Raw genomic sequence first — 20,904 nt, 5'->3', positions numbered from 1 at the left:
CTTACTGTTTCTCTTCTTCCAGCAAATGTTTTGGTGGTCATTGCTGTAGAGATAAAGAAACTTGGGCATATGCTTAACTTACTCACGTCTGGTTTTTCCACCGTTTCTTCAGAGAGCGTTCTATAATGTGCATTTGTGTCCTAAGTGAAGCATTGAACATGGTTGAGACCATTGTTTTCTAACACTCATAAGGTAACCTCCAATACTGTGGATGGTATGGCCTTCGGGGAACTGTGGCATCAGTCACTCTGACCTGCAAGTTCCTTGCTGGGTTGCCACCTGTCACACCCCAGGGGTTTGGGAGGATTTCCACAGGGTCAGACATAGCATGAAATGGGCTAAGGCACCCTCTAAAATGGGGAAAAGGAAACTTACAAGGTCAGAGTGAGCAACAGCAGAGACTCACTGTTTCCTGTCCACCCTTCATCCCACAGAGAGCTGTATCAGGTGCTCTGTTGGACCTGCTGTGTGGGTTTGCATTCGAGGGGTGAGACTTCACCTTTTATTTGGCCCTTATTACAAGGCAATTTTAGGTGCAGAAAAATAATCAGATCAGTTTGCACCAGACATTTGGAACTGGCAGCAGCTGTTTGAAGAAGCTACCTAAGAGCAAAAGGTGCTGGTTCTTAGGGAGCTTGGCCTTTAAGACTTTAGAGCCACTCCTATCCAGAGGTTCTGTTGGCAACTGAATTAGGACACAGTGCCTCCTGCTGGGAGAAGGGGACTCGATGCTCCATCCAACTTGCTCATTGCCCAGGAATCATAGTTAGGACATCTGGAGTCACTTTAAGACAACTGTTCGCTGCACCACAGTCCTACCTGGCTGGTGGTAGAGTCCACTGTCTAATGCAGCAACCTGTGTGTGTCACAAACCTCATGGCTCAGTCGCCTTAACCAGACGTTCAGGGTTTCCATTCTTTGGCCCATATTCCTTTCTGGTGTCATCTCCCATGACTTCTTGTCACATGTTCTATGCTCTAGCCAAATGGAATACTGGATGTCCTCCCATGTGAATCCGCTTCCATCCTTCTACAACACCACTGTGCCTGTACCTTTGCAGTTCTTCATTCCTGGATGCTTCTCTCTCCTTCTCCCTACCTCCTTTCCCTGTAATGTTCTCTGTCTCTAAGTGTCTAAAGGCCACGAATACCTCAAGGTTCAGCCAAAATCTCTGGGCCTTTCTCATCTAGGCATTTGCTCATATGTTCCCCTCCAACTGGGAGGAACCCCCTCCCTACTTCTTTTTTCCAAGCTTAATGATTTCTCATAAACTTTTCTCTGAGCTCCTAGGAAAAAAACCGTGTTGTCTTTGCTGCCCCCCAACCATGGTAGTTGATTTTAAAATTGTCATTAACACATTCCCCCCATCTTACACATACACATTTCTTTACACTCCTATTTGATAACAGGTCCATCCAGGAAAGCAATCATATCTTGTACGCCTTATTCCCTAGAGTAACTTGTGTATTACAGGTGTTCAATGATGGGTAATGATTAAGTGAAAAGATCAGGGTATGAGGTATGTGTGCAAAAGGCTGGTGGCTGTGGGAGGCAGATTCGTATCTCTGCCTTGGCCAGATAAGCTGGGTATGTGTGTGAGCCGATGGGAGCATCTCACTCTGTCCTCCTTCCTAATCCTTCTCTCTACCGACATACCCTCATACCCTCACCTATGCTCAGTGACTCCCAGGATTATATTCATCAGGAAGAACAAGAAGACCTGATTCATCATGATTTAGGAATGGCCTTTAGGATAGACTGGGGACATAACCACAAACTTTTTGCTTTCAAAATGTATAACTGAGCAGTTAGCAGTTAGCTGTCTTTTTGTTTCCATTCTAATTCAATTGAGAAGTGATGTAAGAGGAAAGAAATATCCCAACTGCAGAGAAGTCTTCAGTCACGTCTCAAGATAATTTTTTAAGTGATGTCAATAACATAAAACAAAGAGGAAAGATCTGTGTGGTTGCTTAATGATTTCACGTTTTTGCCTTCCAGGAGACGGAGCTACTGGATCTCAGCCTTGTCAAAGATGCCAGATGTGGGAGACACGCCAAAGCTCCCAAGGTAGGAGGCTGAGTGTTGTGCATTCACCAGATGCTGCCTTGATTGTTTAGCTGTGTCACCATATCAATTAATTGCCCCAATTAAAAGTTTCCATGTTGTAGATGTTGTAAAACACAATAGCCAGTATGCCCTAAACACTTTCACTTTTATTAAACGATGGGAACAATGAACAAATATGTGGGCTCTTGAACAAAAGGGGTTTGCTTTGTGTCCTCTAATTTTGCCTTTGTTTGAAAGAACAACAACAACAATGCCCAGGTTACTGGGTAATTCTAAATGATTACAAAGTACTTGAAATTATTTGAAAAAATCTTTGAACCTCGTAAACATATGGAAACTAACCATTAGACATGATGAATAGAACTCCCATGTTGAAATGCTCTGCCATTGAAATGATTCCATCCACCATGCCAAAAGGTGTATGGTCTTAATTCTGCAAATGTTACTAGTAAAGATCAGCATACTTTGGGATGAATTGTGTGCAGTGTCATTTGTTTTGGTTTGAAAATCTTAACTGAAGAAATATTCAAAGAAGTGTTTTCAGTCTATTTTTTGAAGATTCTTTTTAAATATTGGATGAAGAACATAATTTTTTTAAGCTTAGATGATCTGGTAGGATATAGTAGCAGGATATGTTGACTTGCCATCAAAGTTAAAACTATTCTTCATTTTATTTAAAATTTAGTACTTTACATACTTCATTTCTGGCAGAGAGGGTATTGGCAGACACAGAAGTACAGTTGCCATTTAGGAGCTCAATGCCTCTTTCCATAATTGATATAAAACCAGCTATTTTCTATTTGAGTGTCTTCCCACAACTTTTGTTTTATCTTTTAAAAGTCAAAATTCTTTCTCTGACATTAAAATGATCTGTTGCTTTGGAGATGCAAGACAAAAAAATCACCTGGAATAATTATTCTTCAGAGGCGTAAAAAGGCAGTAAATTCTATGACACAGCAAACACACAGCTGCTATGCTTTTTTATTTTTTTATTTTATTTTATTTTTTGCTGAAAGGGTTAAAGTGATCTATGGTAAAATGTAAAACACAAAGATTTTTAGAAAGAAAAATTAGAACTGTATTCAGGAAGGCTTCTATAAGTGTTTCATATGAAACTAGTCTGTTATTTACATTTATCTCCTTAGTAACATGGAATTTCAATAGTTTAGCCTCTCAGTTTTGTATCAGACTTACCATAATTAATGCTTTGTTGATGATTCAAAATTGCTCACAGTTTTTAGTATAGGAAAGAATACTTTTTCTTCTTCCACCAACAACATTTCAGCCAAATTTCGTATAAGCCTGTTAGCTCCAAGAACTATATTGATAATGTAGCTATGAAATTTGTCTTTGAACCTAAGTTTATTGGCCTAACTTGCAATTTCAATATCGATATTAGTTAAAGACAGTTGCCGACACTGCATCAGAGCCCCCTTTGTCTCCAGTCATTGGGAGTCAAAGTGAATTCTGCTGCCACATGGAGGGTTTCTTTCAGGCTTGGATCTGTCTCTTTTATTGCAGTACACAGCTTGCTTATCAGTTAAGTGTTTCGTTTATGGATGTAGTTTGATAAATGTCTACTGAACAGTGACAAATGAACAGAAGTAGCGCCTGTACAGTGCTCAGCTGATAAACCACTGTTAGATCCTAAAATGCTTCTCGTGAGGATGGATTTTTAACACTCAGAATACTCTGACTTTGACAGCTTTTCTCCATCAACTCTTTCTCTTCGGATTACCTATGCTCCTGGCTTCCTTTTTCCCCTCCTATTCCTTGCTGATGTTCAAGAACCTCACTCTCCTTTAACATTTTCAAAGCCTGGTTCTATTAAATATTACCTGTGTGGCTTTCCTGAGACTCCAGCTTCTTCCTCATTGGCTAAATGGTGATGATAATGATAATAATAAGTGCTTGAAATGGTTGCTATAAGGATTAAATGAAATAATTCATTAGGAAACCTTTAGCACAGGAGTTCTCAAATTTAACTGCTCATGGAATTACCTGGGAAACTTTCAAAAATGCTGATGTGTGTTTTCCGCCTCCAGAAATGCTGGTACCATAAGAATCAAATTGATACAGGTGTGGTGTGGGCATGATGCATTTGAAAAACAAATTTGCAGCAAAATTTGAGCACCACTGCCTTAACTTACTATTGGTGTATAATAAGTACTTACTAACTATTAGCGAATATTGTTGGTAGTAACATTGTTGTTTTAGTTATCACTGAAAAATTCAAGTCAGAATTGTAGAATGCCACTTTTCATTTCAGTCACTTAATTTGGAAAAGTTTATGTCAGCAAGAGGAATCAGAGGAGGGGCTTATCTCAAAGGGAGTTGTGGATTGACAGGCAAGAAAGAAGTTGCTATTACTATCAGTTTAAAATCTTCAAATTTCCAGAGAAAACCTCAGCTTAAATTGGATAAATAAAAATATAATTTATTGAAAATGACTGGAATGTATTGAAAATTTTAGTGGAATTGCCAGGTTCAGGTGAAGTTTCATTCCACTGCTCAGTTAATGTCACCAAGGACCAGGTGCCTCTTTTTCTTCATCAGTATGCCATCCAAGGTTCTGGAAGGGGATCTGATATGGCTTGGCTATGTCCCCACCCAAAATCTCATCTTGAATTGTAAATTCCCATCATCCCCATGTGTCGAGGAAGAGTCCAGGTGAAGGTAATTGAATCATGGGGGGCAGTTCCTATGCTGTTCTCGTGATAGTGAGTGAGTTCTCACGAGATCTGATGGTTTTATAAGTGTTTGGTAGTTCCTCCTGAGTTCACTCTCTCTCCTGCTTCCTTGTGAAGAAGGTGCCTGCTTCCCCGTTATCCTCCACCATGACTGTAAGTTTCCTGAGGCCTCCTCAGCCATACAAAACTGTGAGTCAGTTAAACTTCTTTGTTTCATAAACTACCATCTTGGGAAGTTCTTTATAGCAGTGTGAGAATGGACTAATACCGGGTCCTTTTCCATCTTTGGTTTCCCCTTGGATACTACCGTCTGCACACCACCCTTGGCAGCTCCTGGCCTCCCCACCTAACAGTGTCATATGGGGTGGCCCCAAAGAGAGACTAGCTGCCCATCAGAGAATTGCATCGTGATTACAGTATAACTACCATGTAGCAGAAGGTGTATGGCCTGCAAGAGGAAAACTAGACCATTGAGTTGGTTAGAACAAAAGCAGCAGCAGGACTTAAAATATTAAAAGTATAAAGATATCAGGATAAAGTGAAGAAAGCTTGGAAACTTAGGACAGAAAGGCAATGTAACAAAAGGACAGATTGAGTGCAAGACTTTCTGCGGAGGCTTATAGACCATAAAGGAAGGAAGAACATTTGTGAAGCAGATATTTATCAAAATACCCAGGCACCCCACAAATATTTATGTCTATATTCATATTATTTTTGTTTTTTACAGAATCTCATTACATAAAAATTCAAGATCTGGTTGAAAATGAACTGTGTTTTGTGCCTGCTGTAATTTGAAATAACATTTATAGGAAATGGAAAAGCTTCCATGTGTTACCCTGTTTATGAATTTAAATGTCAACACCCAACACAATACATGCAATTCCAGATCTTCTTTTCTGTATATAACCTTTGTTCAAGTTGCCAGTTTTCGAATTTCACATTAGAGAGAACTTGGGAGATCTTTATCCAAATGTAATAACCAAAAGAAAAGAAACACAGTATCCTTTGAAATCTAAAAGGTGCTTACTTTCTTTTCTTGCTCTCTCTCTCCCTCCTTCCTGCCCTCCCTGGTTTTGTGAAGCACACGTAAGGGCAAGATGCTGTGGTATATATATCTTGTCTGTGCTTATACATGTACTTTCTGGATCGTCACTTCAAAAAGATCTTTGCTTTTAAAAAGAGTGTTTATCACTGCGGCCTCTGATCTATTAGCAGTGCCTGACCCATCAGATCCATTCAGTGGCTCATGTGCAGCTTCCATAAAGTAAAATAAACTTGATGAGAGTAGAAAATAAACTTGTCTTGTACAGAGCAAGTGGTTTTGTGAAACTTTTTTCATGTGACTGTATGTTCTGAGTCACAGCATAAAGTGTAATTTTTACTGTGGGCAATACATATCGGAGAAGTTTTAAAAGTGATGCTGAACAAGATCATTTCTTCATCCTCATGATTCTCAGCATGTATTGAGTGCTTAGTGGTATGGAAAAGTGGGGAAAGTGGAGATGTGGGTTCAAGTGCCAGCTTTGCCATTAATAGGCGTAAGGAATTTGTGCTGTCTGCCGGCACCTCTACTTCCTCATCTATGAAATGGGGCATGGGATACGTGGTTTTAGGTATGTAAGTTCCATTAGCCCTTGATTCCAGCTTTTAAATTGAGAAGTTAAACACCCATGGCTTTCCACCTTACAGATTCGAAAACTAATGTTGAGTAAGTTTACGTAACCTGAAACTTCTTACCTTCGTATACAAACCAAGTGAACCAAAAAAAAAAAAAAAAAGGTCACACTCTAGCCAAGGTAAGGTGCTATGCCAACAAAAAGGATTAAACACTTGTGTCAAGCTTCTTTATGTGTGGCTTCTCAAAAGCGTGCTAGGATTGCTTTTGGACACCACAGGGAGTGACCTCACGGTCACAGAGGCTCTCCCAACTTTAGTACATGAAAACTGTGTGCTGCCAGCTTCCAGCTCTCAAGAATGCATGCAGCAATGTCATTGAAAAATATTTTTATAGTTTTACAAAATAAACTGCTTGTTATGCTGATCTGACAACTAGTTTATTCTATTAGTAAAAGGCAGTTATGTCAGATATGTAATGTTAATTTTAATGTAGATTCTTTGTAAATATCTAGGCCACAATTAAATTCTAGGTGGTACATAGTATCATCAGAATCACATAAGGTAGATTAGGGTAAAATCAAATTTTAAAAATTGATTAGGCTTTCTTTCCTAATCTCTACATAAACGTGACAGCTTTTTTACTTCATTCTTTTATTGATTAGACAGAAGTCATTGAGTGACTGTTTCTGCCAGGTACTGTTACAGGCGCTGGAAAACAGCAATGAACAAAAAGACAAACAGCTATGCCATCATATAGCATTTTATTTAAGAGTGAGGAAGTGGTGGTAGTTTTAAAGTAGGTTTTAAAAAAAGAAATCTGCTGGGCATGGTGGCTCACACTTGTAATCCCAGCACTTTGGGAGGCCGAGGCAGGTGGATCACGAGGTCAGGAGATCGAGACCATCCTGGCCAACACAGTAAAACCCCGTCTTCTGGCTTGTAGGGTTTCTGCTGAGAGGTCTGCTCTTGGTCTGATGGGCTTCACTTTGTAGGTGACCTGGCCTTTCTCTCTGACTGCCCTTAACATTTTTTCCTTCATTTTGACTTTGGAGAATCTGAAAATTGTGTGTCTTGGGGTTGATGTTCTTGTGGAGTATCTTAGCGGTGTTCTCTGTATTTCCTGAATTTACATGTTGGCCTGTCTTGCTAGGTTGGGGAAGTTCCCCTGGATAATATCCTGAAGTGTGTTTTCCAGCTTGTTTTCATTCTCCTTGTCCCTGTCAGGTACTCTATTCAATTGCAGGTTCAGTCTTTTTACATAGTCCTGTATTTCGTGGAGGCTTTGTTTGTTCCTTTTCATTTTTTTTCTCTAATCTTGTCTGCATGCCTTATTTCAGCAAGGTGGTCTTCAAACTCTGATATCCTTTCTTCTACTTGGTTGATTCAGCTATTGATACTTGTGCATGCCTCACGAAGTTCTCGTGCTGTATCTTTCAGCGCCATCAGGTCATCGATGTTCCTCTCTAAACTGGTTTTCTAGTTAGCAGCTCCTCTAACCTTTTATCAAGGTTCTTAGCTTCTTTGCATTGGGTTAGAACATGCTCCTTTAGCTCAGTGGAGTTTTTTATTATCCATCTTCTGAAGCCTGCTTCTGTCAATTCATCCATCTCATCCTCTGTCCCATTCTGCATCCTTGCTGGAGAGGCATTGAGATCCTTTGGAGAAGAAGAGGCACTCTGGCATTTTGGGTTTTCAGTGTTTTTTTATTGATTCTTTCTTGTCTTTATGAGTTTGTTTAGTTTTGATCTTTGAGGCTGCTGACCCTTGGATGGGGTTTTTGTGGGGAATTTTTGTTGTTGATGTTGTTATCGTTGCTTTCTGTTTGTTTGTTTTTCTTTCAATGGTCAGGTACGTCTTCTACAGGGCTGCTGCAGTTTGCTGGGGGTTCACTTCAGGCCCTATTCATCTGGTTTGCTCTTGCACCAGGAGATGTTACTCAAGGAGGCTGGAGGATAGCAAAGATGGGTGCCTACTCCTTCTTCTGGTATCTCTGACCTCAAGGGGCACCAACCTGATGCGAGTAAGATTGCTCCTGTATAGGGTATCTGACAACCCTGTTAGAGGGTCTCACCCAGCTGGGTGGCATGGGGAACAGGATCCATTTAACGAAGCACTTTGACTGTCCCTTGGTGTAGGGGATGTGCTTCGCTGGGGGGAAATCCACTCATCTGGGTTGCCTGGATTCCTCAGAACTACCAGGATGAAAACCTAAGTCTGCTGGTCCACAGAAACTGCAGTCACTCCTCCCCCTGGGGCTCAGGTGCAGGAAGATCACGGTTCTTTCCCTGAGCCTCTGGCTGAGTTGGAGTTCCTGCAAGGAGGTCCCACCGAGTGAGACAGGATGAGTCAGGGTCAGGCCTGAAGAGGCACTCTGACTGCAGTCAACCACAACTGGTGTGTTGGGCTGTGGGGGAATCTCTTGGGACCAAGCTGCCCAGCCTCCCTGGTCCCAGGAGGGGAAAAGCGTGGCCTGGAGCTGTAGAGATGGATGCCACCCTTCCCCCACCCAGGGAGCTTCGCATGACAGGCAGTTATGAGTCCCAGTGCTGGCTGCTGCCCCTCCTCTAAGGAGTTCGAATGGCTTAGACAGCAGGCAGCCACAGCTGTGGTGCTGGTGGCCCCTCCCCCTGGGAACTTGGCAGGCTTAAGCAGATTCGAGCTAAGAGGCTGTTGAGAATCTGCACAGCTCTGGGGTTGGGACCCTAGGCCCCAGTGGTGTGGGTTCACGAGTGCGATCTTCCAATCCATGGGTTGCACAGTTCCGTGGAAAAAGTGTGGTTTCCCCAGCTGGGTAGCACACTCACTCACTGCCTTCCTCGGCTGGGGGATGAGGGCTCCCCTGTCCCATGTGGCTCTCAGGTGGACTGCCACACCACACTGCTCTTCCTTCCTCTCCATGGGTCATGCCAGCTGCCTAGTCAGTTCTGATGAGAGAACCTGGATATCCTGATTGCTGGTGGAAGATTCGCACACTATTATGGTTCTTTTCGATGTAGCCTCTGATGGCTGCTGCTCCTAGTTGGCCATCTTGGCCCTGCCTCCCCGTTCAAGTTTTATTATAAGATTGCAGGAAAGCAGTCACATCTTTAGATTCTAATAATAATTCTTGTATTCTAGCAATTACTACAACAACTACAGTGACTTTCTCCATTGAAGTAAAGGCATCCATGAGGATTGGAAACAGCTTCTTCCAAACTCCTCTTAATATTGATATTTTGACCTCCTCCTATGAATCATGAATGTTCTTAATGGCATCTAGAATGGTGAATTAAGGTTTTCAATTTACTTAGCATACATACATCTGAAACATCCCTATCTATAGCAGTGTAGCCTTACCTAAAGTATCTCTTGAATAATAAGATTTGAAAGTCAAATTTATTGATCCATGGGCTGCAGAATGGATGTGTTAGCCGGTATAAAACAACATTAATCTCCTTGTATATTACCATCAGGGCTCTTGAGTGACCAGGTGCATTGTCACTGAGCATTAATATTTTGAAAGGAATCTTTTCTCAGCATTAGGTCTCAACAGTTAAGCTTAAGGTATTTAGTATACCATGCTGTAAACAGATATGCTGTTATCAGACTTTGTTGTTCTATTTATAGAGCACACGTGGAATAGATTTAGCATAATTCTTAAGGGCCCTAGGATTTCCAGAACGGTCAATGAGCATTGGCTCCCACTTAAAGTTACTAACTGCCTTAATGCCTAACAAGAGAGTCAGCCTGTCCTTTGAAGCTTTGAAATCAGGCAGACATTGACTTCTCTGAAGATATGAAGGTACTCGATGGCATCATCTTCCAACAGAAGACTGTTTTGTCTACATTGAAAACCTGTTGTTTGGTGTAGCCACCTTCATCATTGATCTCAGCTAGATCTGGGTAACTTGCTGTAGCTTCTCCATCAGCACTTCCTGCTTCACCCTGCAATTGTATGTTATGGAGAAGGCTTCTTTCTTTAAACCTCATGAACCAACCACTGCTAGCTTCATACTTTTCTTTTGCAGCTTCCTAGCCTCTCTCAGTTGTCGTAGGGCTGAAGAGAGTTAGGGCCTTGCTGTGGGTTAGATTTTGGCTTAAGGGAACATTGGGGCTGGTTTGATCTTCTATCCAGATGGCTCAAACTTTCTCCCTATCAGCAGTACGTTTGCTTTGCTTTCTTATCATTTGTGTGTTCACTGGAGTAGCAATTTTAATTTCCTTCAAGGACTTTTCCTTTACATTCACAACTGGGTGGCTGACTGTTTGGCACAAGTGGCCTAGCTTTTGTCCTATCTTGACTTTTGACATGCCTTCCTCACTCAGCTTAATCATTTCTAGCTTTTGACTTAAAGTGAGAGATGCATGAATCTTTTCATTTGAACACTTAGAGGCCATTGTAAGGTTATTAACTGGCCTAATTTCAATATTGTGTCTCAGAGAAAAGGGTGGCCCCAGGAGAGGGAGAGAGATAAGGGAACAGTTGGCCAATGGAGCAGTCAGTACACACACAACATTTATTCATTAAATTCAACATCTTATATAGATGCAGTTCCTAATGCTCCAAAACAATTACAGTGGTAATATCAAAGATCACTGATCACAGATCACCATAACAGATACACGAATTATTAAAATATTCTGAGAATTACCAAAATGTGACACAGATACATGAAGCATACACATGCTTTGTAAAAATGGCACCAATAGACTTGCTGGACTCAGGAATGCCACAAACCTTCAATTCGTAAAAACAAACAACAAAAAAAAAACCCCCACAATATCTGCAAAGCACAATAAAGCAAAGTGCAATAAAATGAGGTGTGCTGGTAGCTATTGAAAGTCAAATCCATAGAGATAGAAAGTTGCATGGTGGTTGCTGGGGCTGGGGGAGGAGAAAATAGGGAGTTACTGTTTAGTGGGTACAGAGTTTTCGTTTGAGAAGATGAGAAAGTTCTAGAGATGGATGGTGGTGATGGTTGTACAACAGTGTGTATCTACTTAATGCCACTGAACTGTACACTTAAAAATGGTAAATTATATATTGCGTATGTTTTACCACGTTTTTTAAAAAAGAGGAAGAAACTGAGAAGGAGCAACCAGTGAGGAGGGAGAAGAACCAGAAGAGTACATATCCTGGATGCCTAAAAAATATTTCATGGAGGGAATCAAATGGTGAATTCAGGTCAAATGATGAATTTCCTTCTAGCTTTTCTTTTTTTATTGAGACTTCACTTTGGCACACTAGTAACTTTACTAACGATACCCTTTTATATATGCTGTAAATATTTTCCTTATATCATGACCATTTCCTGCTAATATTCAAATTAGGCCATTTATTTAAGGGTTGTCAAATCTCAAATAGCTCATCATAGAATCTGGATGCCAATATATAAATCTCATAATGAGCTGTTATTTGGATGTTATACAACAGTGGTTTCAATGAATCATCCATGAGGCCTGGAGTTGAAATGAATGTTTTATTTATTGTCTCCCATTGCTGATTATAAGCTGTTTCCCTGATTTTGTACAGATTTCACCATTATGTGAAGTCACAGTCATAAAATTTGGTATAGATATTTGAGGTTTAGGAAAGAAGAAGAAAACTCTTTACACCACAAAATAAAGGTTTCTCCTTTTTTCTCCTGCTTGCTAAGGAGATCAACCTTTGACTCTTATTCTTGGTTCCAACTATTTCTTAATTTACCTAACATGCTTCAATAGTTTTTTTTGATTTGCTTTTTGGTTTGTTTTGTCATTCTGTTACTATAAATGTGTGCTTATTTATATCTTTACTAAATGGAGCAAAATAGGGCTAAAAACTTACTGAATGATCTGTGTGTGTGTGTGTGTGCGCGTGTGTGTGTGATGGTTTTGACAGCTATTCACATTTATCTTTAGATGTAAATTATATGGCATAGTTCCTTTTTTATGTTCATTAAATTCCATAGATGTCAGTGGTTTCCTTGGAAACAAAAACCTTTATATAACTAGTCAGAGATTTGGTAGCAGAAATACCAGGATGCTGGCAGGGGTTCAGGGGTGGTTAAGGAATGGTTCCCTTGGTAGATATTTGCATTTAAAACTCTTCTGGCTTGTCTCCCTGCCCCTTACCATCATGGCCATTCAATAGTGAACAAGAGAAGATTTTTAAAGCTACTATTAAAATGTAGAAATTTTCTTTAATGGCTAAAAGCTTTTTACTTAAAAAAAAAATCGCAGATATGCTAAGTCTTTTATGGGATGGTATAATTTCCCAAATTTGAGAAGAGGTTGCTGTATCTCCTATCAACAGTTAAATTTGCATGTTTAGGCAATGCCTACATTTTTCAGTATATATGGTGTCCATTTGTAAAATACAGTGAACTGAATATGTGTGTGGTCAAATCAAGATTCTATATCATTTATAATGGCCAGCATCGGTCCTATTACCTTATTGCCAAAGGGTTCTAAAGGACCTGGAGAGGTTGTAGAGAAGGTAAGGGAAAGGTCACGGTTCTGTTCAAGGGTAGTAGTAGGTGAAAGGCCTGGCAGCCAAGATCATTCTCATGGAGGCCCAGAGTGGACCTGTTGTTGAAGACAGAATTAGTACCATGAGTTAATCAAACCCAGGTCTTTTCAGAAGATTGTGACTCATTTTTATCACTGTCCCTCTCTGGTGTAATTTCAACATAAATCCAATTTGTTCTACATGCAATGGTACATAGTTGCATTTTGGAAACATTTCTCAATTTCAGTTCTTTTAAATGCAATTATGCGCCATCTTGTGGACATATCCGATATTAAATTCTTGAATTAATTCTACATAGTGAACTGCTCTTTAAGCCAGGGTTTTCAATCATGGGTACTAACATAGAGATATGAGAAGCACTTGGGGAGCTTTTAAAATCCTGATGTGCAGGCCACACCCCAATCAATTAAATTGAAATGTTTGCCGTGGGACTCCAACACTGATATTGTCTTTAAAGTTCCCGAGAGATTCCAGTGTTCAGCCAAGTTTCAAAACCATTCCTCTAAGTAAAAAGAGTACCAGCTTAAATGGATGATTTCTCTTTTGAAAATAGAGATTTTACACAGAAAAGTATCGAGAATTTTCCTACAAAATATGCTTGTCGAAAGGACCACTTTTCAGTCTAGTTTTCCTTAAACTTGACCACTATACTTAATGTAGAGAAGTATGCCACGGAACTTGTATCAGTCTTCTCTGGTAACCACAGCAAAGTACCACAGGCTAAGTGGTTTAAAGCTTAAACAACAGAAGTTTATTTTCTCACAATTCTGGGAGCGGGAAGTCTGAGACAAAGGTGCCAGCAGGGTTATTTTCTTTGGAGGCCTTTCTCTTCGGCTTACAGATGGCTGCCTTCCCCGCGTCTTCACGTGGTCCTTCCTCTGTTTCTATTCCTAATTTCCTCTTCTAATAGGGAACAAGTTGTATTGCATCAAGGCCCACCTTCATGAATGTATTTAACTTAGTTACCTCTTTAAAGCACTATTGCTAAATACTGTTACCTTCTAAAGTACTGGGGGTTAATACTTCAACATACATATGTTGAGGAAACGTAAGTCAGCCCTTAACAGTGTTCCCTCGTTACATGACAAAGCCTAGTTTAGGATTTGCTTCTTTGTAAGAAGCAGCAGTGTGTGATTATTTTGTTGTTGGTTTAATATAGAAAAGTAGATTTTTTTCTTTATAATCAATACAGTGGTCAATGTGGATAAAACTGCGTAGTCAGAATCATTTCAGAAGTACACATGCTTGTTTTTGCAGAGTGGCTTTAGTGCAGAATATGTTGATTTGGTATTATCAGCACTAATTTCTGCATGCCCCAGGGCACCCAGTATGTATCTTTGTGTATTGTAAGTGCCTATAAGAGTATAGTTATTAAGGGCACAAGCTCTCAGGTCAGAGAACCAAGCCACAACGCCAATAACAGACTGTATAATCCTGCAAGTTATATTACATCTCTGAGACTTAGTTTCTTCACCTGAATTACAGGAATAATCTCCATGTTCATGTCATCTAGTTGCAGTAAGGACTCAATGACAAAATGCACGTAAGGCACCTAATACAACTGTCACATCCATTGTTTGTCTAAATACATTTTAGCCATCATTATTAAGTAAATAAAATATATAACTTACATGTATGTGATGTAGTGGGGAAAAGCAAGTTAAATAGGCATAATTTAACTATTTACAGTAGAATTCCATGCACTAATATGGATCATCACTAAGAGACTTATACTTTTGTAGCTGTGGCGTTTAAACCTACTGATTAAAATCTAACTTCTATGTATTAGCTATAGAAAAATGAACTTGAGGCATGTTTATCTTTGCAGCCAAACAACTACCCCCAGAGAACTATCACAGCAATATTGTCATACTAAGACTTACAGTTCTTATTTAGAAAACTGTCTAGATTTGCCAACAGTTAAATAGATTTTCCAACCATCAAAATAATTTTAGAGCAATTTACTTTCAGTTAAGAACATGCCGGTATCTTTTTCTGCACTATGAAGTCATTGAAGCAAAATCCAAAGCACTGTTTTGAAATGGAATAACAAGGTTGGGGGTCAGAGAGACCCAGATTCAAACTCCAGTGCACTTATTAGCTGAGAGAACCCAGGAAGGTTTATTGGTTTCTCTGTGAATGATCATGCTTGCTGTATTGATTTGTCTTGCCAGTTGGATTTTAACTGATAATAAGACATAAATCATAATGTTTGATACTACTTACTTCCCTATGGACCTTAAGTTCACTTTTCTTCTTAATGTTCCGTAAGACTGGTAAATAATGAAGTGTGTATGTGTGTGTGTGTATATATAACTTGAACATCCTCTATATATACTACATGTATATTGCTTGAACTTCCTCAGTTTTGGAGATTAGGTTATAAACTAATGTGGCATGTATTTTGATACATGTTCCAACAGGGGAAAATACTGGGATGTAATTTAACAAAAGAACATTGTGAAATGGGAATATTCTCTGAAAATATGGAGTATATCGTTACAATTCCTTTTCGGCCTTATGACTTACAGTAGACTGGGCACTGTCCTGGTTTTCAGGTCACAGAGGTGCTATAGTTTGAATGTTTGTGTCCCCTCCAATATTCATGTTGAAACTTAATCGCCAATGCAATAGTATTTACAGTTGTGGCCTTTTGGAGGTGATTAGGTGATGAGAACTCCTCCCTCATGAATGTGATTAAGGTCCTTATAAAAGAGATTTCACACAAGGTTCAGTCCTTTTTCCCTTCCTCCTTGGCCCATCTGAGGACACAGCATTCGAGGGACCATCTTGAAACAGAGAGCATCCTCACCAGACACGGAACCTATCTACGCCTTGATTTTGAGCCTCCCAGCCTTCGTGTCTGTGGGAAATAAATTTCTATAAATATTTCCCACCTGACAGATCTTTACTTATAAATTGGCCAGTCTGTTTGTTATAGTAGCACACATAGACTAAAATACTAGTTTTTAGTTTGGGTACTGCAGCTGATGGAATAACCTGGGTAGAGTCATACCATCTTTTAGGAATCTCACCTTCCTCATCAACAAATGAAGGAGACAAGCAAGATGATCCCTGGGGACTAAAGGTAACATTTGTATCCGTCATAGGGCTATTGTGAGGATTAAATGATACACATCTCTCAAATGGATTTGGCAGCCATAATGTGTGATATACTAATATTAATTTGTGAGCAAGTTGGGTAGAGTGGAAGGAAGTTAGGAATGTATACCAGTTTATTCTGAGAAATTTGTTTTGTCATCTTTGAATAGGAAATGGCTGAAAATTCTTAAATTCCTTCAATGTACCATAAAAAAGTGAAATCCTGTTATCACTGCCCTTGGATGTGTTGCATGGCACATAGTAGGTACTTTCATAGATGAAAGAATTCTTATGTATAGCATTTAACTTATGTAAAAAGTGGCAATTAAGATAGTAAAATATTTGCCACTTAACAAATATTTGTTAATGATGAAGTAGAGTTTTCCAGAACTCCTGAAATTAATGTTGATAGAGATTTCAAGAAGATAGAATAGCCTAACTAATTAGACAGTTTGTTTGTTGATGTTTAAAGGTGAGACAAGACCACTGAGATTAAAAGATCAGAAAATTCTCTTCACACACCTAATACATTTTCTCTATACCACCTGGTACTTCTGTACTCAAATGCTGCTTGATTTTTAAATTTATACCCAAGCATTACTGATTTCAGGTAAGACCAGAGGGCTTGGGAGAAGAATTTGCTCATCACTGCCAGCCGTGAATGGGCATAGTTTTGTGAACAGTTATTGTATTTTTTTCCTCAGGTATATAGAATACTTTTATCAAAACCAAAACTCACTATTTCTCCAAGTGAGTTCCTTGGAATACTAATAGATGTTATAACAATGTCATCGAGGTGTGGTGGCTCACACCTGTAATACCAGCACTTTGAGAGGCCAAGGCAGGATTGCTTGAGGCCAGGAGTTTGAGACCCAAGGCCGTATCTCTTAAAAAAAATAGCTGGATGTAGTGGTGCATGCCTGCCTATACTCCCAGCTACTCAGGAGGCTGAGGTGGGAGGATTGCTTGAGTCCAGGAGTTTAAGGATACAGTGAACTGTGATTGCACCACTGCACTCCGGCCTGGATGACTGGTCAAATAAGTTTGGGAAATGCTAAGTATTCCTTTATTGCAGGATTTCTCACAGGTTTTGATGTGTTGGACATGGGTTAGTGTCACCTCTTTCTTTTTCCTTTAACTATGGGTCTCTTGGTCACAAGCATCTCATAGGATTAATATAAATGTTCTAAAAATCATTTGTTATGAGGTTAACCACGCTTAATAAACCAGGACACAAGTTTATGAGTGATGCTTATCTTCACAATAGTGCAGATCCTAATTAAAGATGTTTAGAGAACAGGTTCTTAGGTGATCGAAACCAGAAACGTCTTTCTCATATCTCTTGATAATATTAATATAATGTTGAATTTTGTCTTGTATTGTATTATGATGTTTTGAATTTTAAACTTTACTATTTGCATTATTCCCACCTAATTTATTTTTTTCAATTCAAGACCTTAGTTTATGACAGAAAACCATCAGCATTGCCCACATATTACTCAAAACACAAGAATTTCATTTATTCCCATAGGACCTGGAATCTACGCTGGCATTTAGACAAGCCTAAAGCCTAGTGCAGCACTGCAGTGAGATTCCCTGTCTACTCACAACTATTTCTAGAGCCTATTTTTCTATGGTTCTACATCTTATGACTTATATAAAATCGGTACTACTTGACCTTTGTGGAAGGATTAAGTCAAGGTAAACCTTGAATTGAGGTTAGATTAAAAGTGGGTAGGACTTACTTAGGGAGCAATAACTTTTAATAGTCATAGTTTCTTTTTGGTTCCTGGTGTGTGTATGCAGAAAGAAAGAAGTCTGATGATTCTCTGGTGAATGGAAGTTGACTTTTATGCCCTGAAAGGGAGGCTTTGCTTCTGTATCCTCACACTGGGGAACAGCAGTGGTTAAGAGGCTCCACCAGGATTACCCATGTGGTCATAATCAAGTTGCTCAACTTCATGTCTTGCTTTCTTCATCCATAAAATGAAGTTAATAGTACTATTTCTCAGGGTTATTGTGAGAACTAAAGGCCATAACAAATGTTTCATAATAGGAAATCTGTAAGTTGTAGTTACTGTTATCCTTAAAACTACAGGTCATTAGTGCATATGTTTAATAGGCTTGAAGTTGTGCCATTATTTGACAAGTTAAACTCTTGGCTGCATCATCTATATTCTCAATGTTTTTCTTTAGGTATTTTCATTTGCATCTACAGTATATAGGCTTCTATCTGGCAAAGTTTTCACTTTTAATGGTATCTTTAATAGTATTTTTCAAAAACTTTGAGTATTACTCATATTTCAAAAATAGTAAGGTCATGTTAAATTTTTACATAAATTGTTTCTTCCTAGACTATTTCAAGATTTGTAATATCTGGTTAAAATTGTTTAGCAAACACAATTTTTCTTTTTATGAATGTTAATTAAAAATTAAATTTTACTGTCTTTAGTTGAAATGTCATTTTGTATCTATGCATGAATTACATTTTCCTTGATTCTTATAGTACCTTAGTGTAAATAAATTTAGTAAGAGTTTAAAAAGAACTTTCATTGGTCGAGACACATACAAATGGTATGGGAAATTCAACACCTATTGACTTTATTACTTTTGCTATAAATAAATCTCTACTGTCAAAAGCAGTAGTTAATGAGACATTTATTTTATTTAATGGATCTCTGAAACATGTTTCTGTGTTAATCAATTTGCTTGCAATTTTGTTTGAAGATTAAAGATTCTTCAGAAGGCATTATCTACATATTATTACTTATAGATACCAGATGAAAATCTAAATAAAATTAATTTAAGATCTCTTATATTAGTTCTGTCCTACACATATACCAAAGAATGTGGAGTGGCTGAATAAGGAAAATTAAATTTTAAGTTTACACAATTTTAAAGTCAATAATGCTTTCAAATAAATTATCTATACATAATATTGAAAAGGAATAGCTCTTAGAATATCTAAAATAAAAATAGATGATTGAGTGGGATATTTCACATGAGTTGGTGGTTGATAAAACTTTCAGGAAGTATGTTAAAGAATAACTTGTGTAAGTAATAGTGAACTAGACTCAATATTTAATTTTATGCTCAGCTGCTCAAAATTTCATGGTTTGAGTTGAGAATTCTTAGGTCAAATAATTTATTTGAAGGATATTGTAGAGCATTTGAAATACTGTGAAAGTGTGACTGGAAATCTGTTTTTCCCATTAAAAAAAAAAAACAAAGTAAATTGTTATTCTAGACTATAAAATATAGAAAGTCATAATAGATGGATACACTCCTCTGTAAGTATTTTTTCCCTGATACTTAACTGTACCATGTTATTCTAAATTCTTTCCGGTAAATGCTTACAACTGTTCCAAGTGTCTGGAAACTCATCAAGCTTCTTTTAATCATGTCCCTCAAGTGTTTGGCTTGTAATTTACTAATATTCATGCCCTATTTAGATTGTAAACAGAGAAACTACAAAGTTGTAACAGAAAAGTAATATATTGAGCTGAATCATGCCTTATTTTTGTAAGTTGAGCTTGTTTCTCTGGCAACAAGATATTAGATAATAAATCATATATCTAAAACCATGTAACTACAGAAGTGGGGAGCTGAAAGTTCAGAATTATCATCTGACTGTGTTGATGGCATCTTTGCCTCAATTAATAAGGTGTGACAATGTTGACTCAAGGACAGAAATTCAAGCTGTGGTGGATCCAAGGGGATTCAAAATATTTCTTTTAATCCTAACAAAGCATATTGCTTTAATGGCATTAGTTGGTATTAGTTGCATGTGGCAAAAAATTTCATACGCTATTAATCCTAGCACTACATTGCAACACTAGAATTATGTGTCCTTGGCCTTAAATAAATTATTTGGTTGTATGATTGAGAAGAGAAAAACCAATTATTTTAGAGGCCAGTCTGAATTATTGCCTTAATAAAGGTTCAATTTCAAAAAATGGGAAGTTGCACAGTTCAGTTTAAAAACAAGGTGGGAAAAGTAACAGCAAGTGAGTCTTTAATTTTGTCAATATCTGAAGCTACTATTAATACAGAAATTTGCATTGAAAAAACATTCAACTAAATAAGTTGCCTTCATGGTTTAGTAATTCTAGATATATACAATCGTGTGTTTATTTTCCCAAAGATCAAACTGTGTTCATCTATATATTTGCATACATAACATATTAAAGTTTTCTCATCTAACACGACATTGTAAGCATGGCCATGATTCTAAATATTTTTAATATTTATCAGTTTTATAGGTGAAAAATAATGCATTGATTGGAAATCATATTAACTACTTACTATTTACTTTTGAATAGACAATTTCTGTTTTATTTTTGCTATTATAGGTAAATCTGAAGCAGATATCTCTTCTTCATTTGGCATTTTTATTCTTTGGTATTGCCTCAAATTGTAATCCTAGCAGTGAAATTAATTCAATCCATTATTACAGGTTTCTTCCTCATTTCCTCTCCTTTCATGTATTTCTGTTTTTGTATAGTGGCAATTTTGATTCCATACTTCATTAATATATTCACTTCTTTTTCATAGTCTACACAAAATAATTCTAGAATAAAAACATTGGTGCTACTAATAACAAGTCCACTAGAGAAAATCCAACATTTCTTTGCAGTTATCTTTATTCCTTATTGTATGCTTCACTAAGAAGATATACTCCAAGATTATTAAAATTATTTTCTATAGAGTTCTATTATTTATTTGCTATACATTTAGATTTATTTATTTATAGTTACATTCAATTTTGGAGATTAAAATGCTCTATTGCTTTTATCAATTTTACATTTGGAAAGCATAAAATATTCCTATGGTTCAAAATTCAAAATTATGTAAAGAAGAATGCTCAGGGAAGTCACTCCCATCCATATCCTTTCACCCTATTCCCACCCACCTTCTGGTTTTCCTTACCATGTTTCT

At 38.0% G+C, this 20,904-nt stretch overlaps 1 protein-coding gene across 3 annotated transcripts in view; it reads left to right on the top strand.

Annotated features, from left to right (window-relative positions):
* The window catches only part of PLCB1 (phospholipase C beta 1), a 738,719-nt gene that overhangs the window by 237,874 nt on the left and 479,941 nt on the right, over nt 1–20,904 (top strand). For all 3 annotated transcript variants that reach the window (XM_031656114.1, XM_031656115.1, XM_031656116.1), the window contains exon 3: nt 1,999–2,067. In XM_031656114.1, the coding sequence (XP_031511974.1) occupies nt 1,999–2,067 (69 nt within the window). The remainder of the gene's footprint in view (nt 1–1,998; nt 2,068–20,904) is intronic.

The sequence above is a fragment of the Papio anubis genome, chromosome 16, assembly GCF_008728515.1.
Source record: "Papio anubis isolate 15944 chromosome 16, Panubis1.0, whole genome shotgun sequence".
Classification (NCBI taxonomy): domain Eukaryota; kingdom Metazoa; phylum Chordata; class Mammalia; order Primates; family Cercopithecidae; genus Papio; species Papio anubis.
This window is presented reverse-complemented; position numbering and strand designations above follow the sequence as displayed.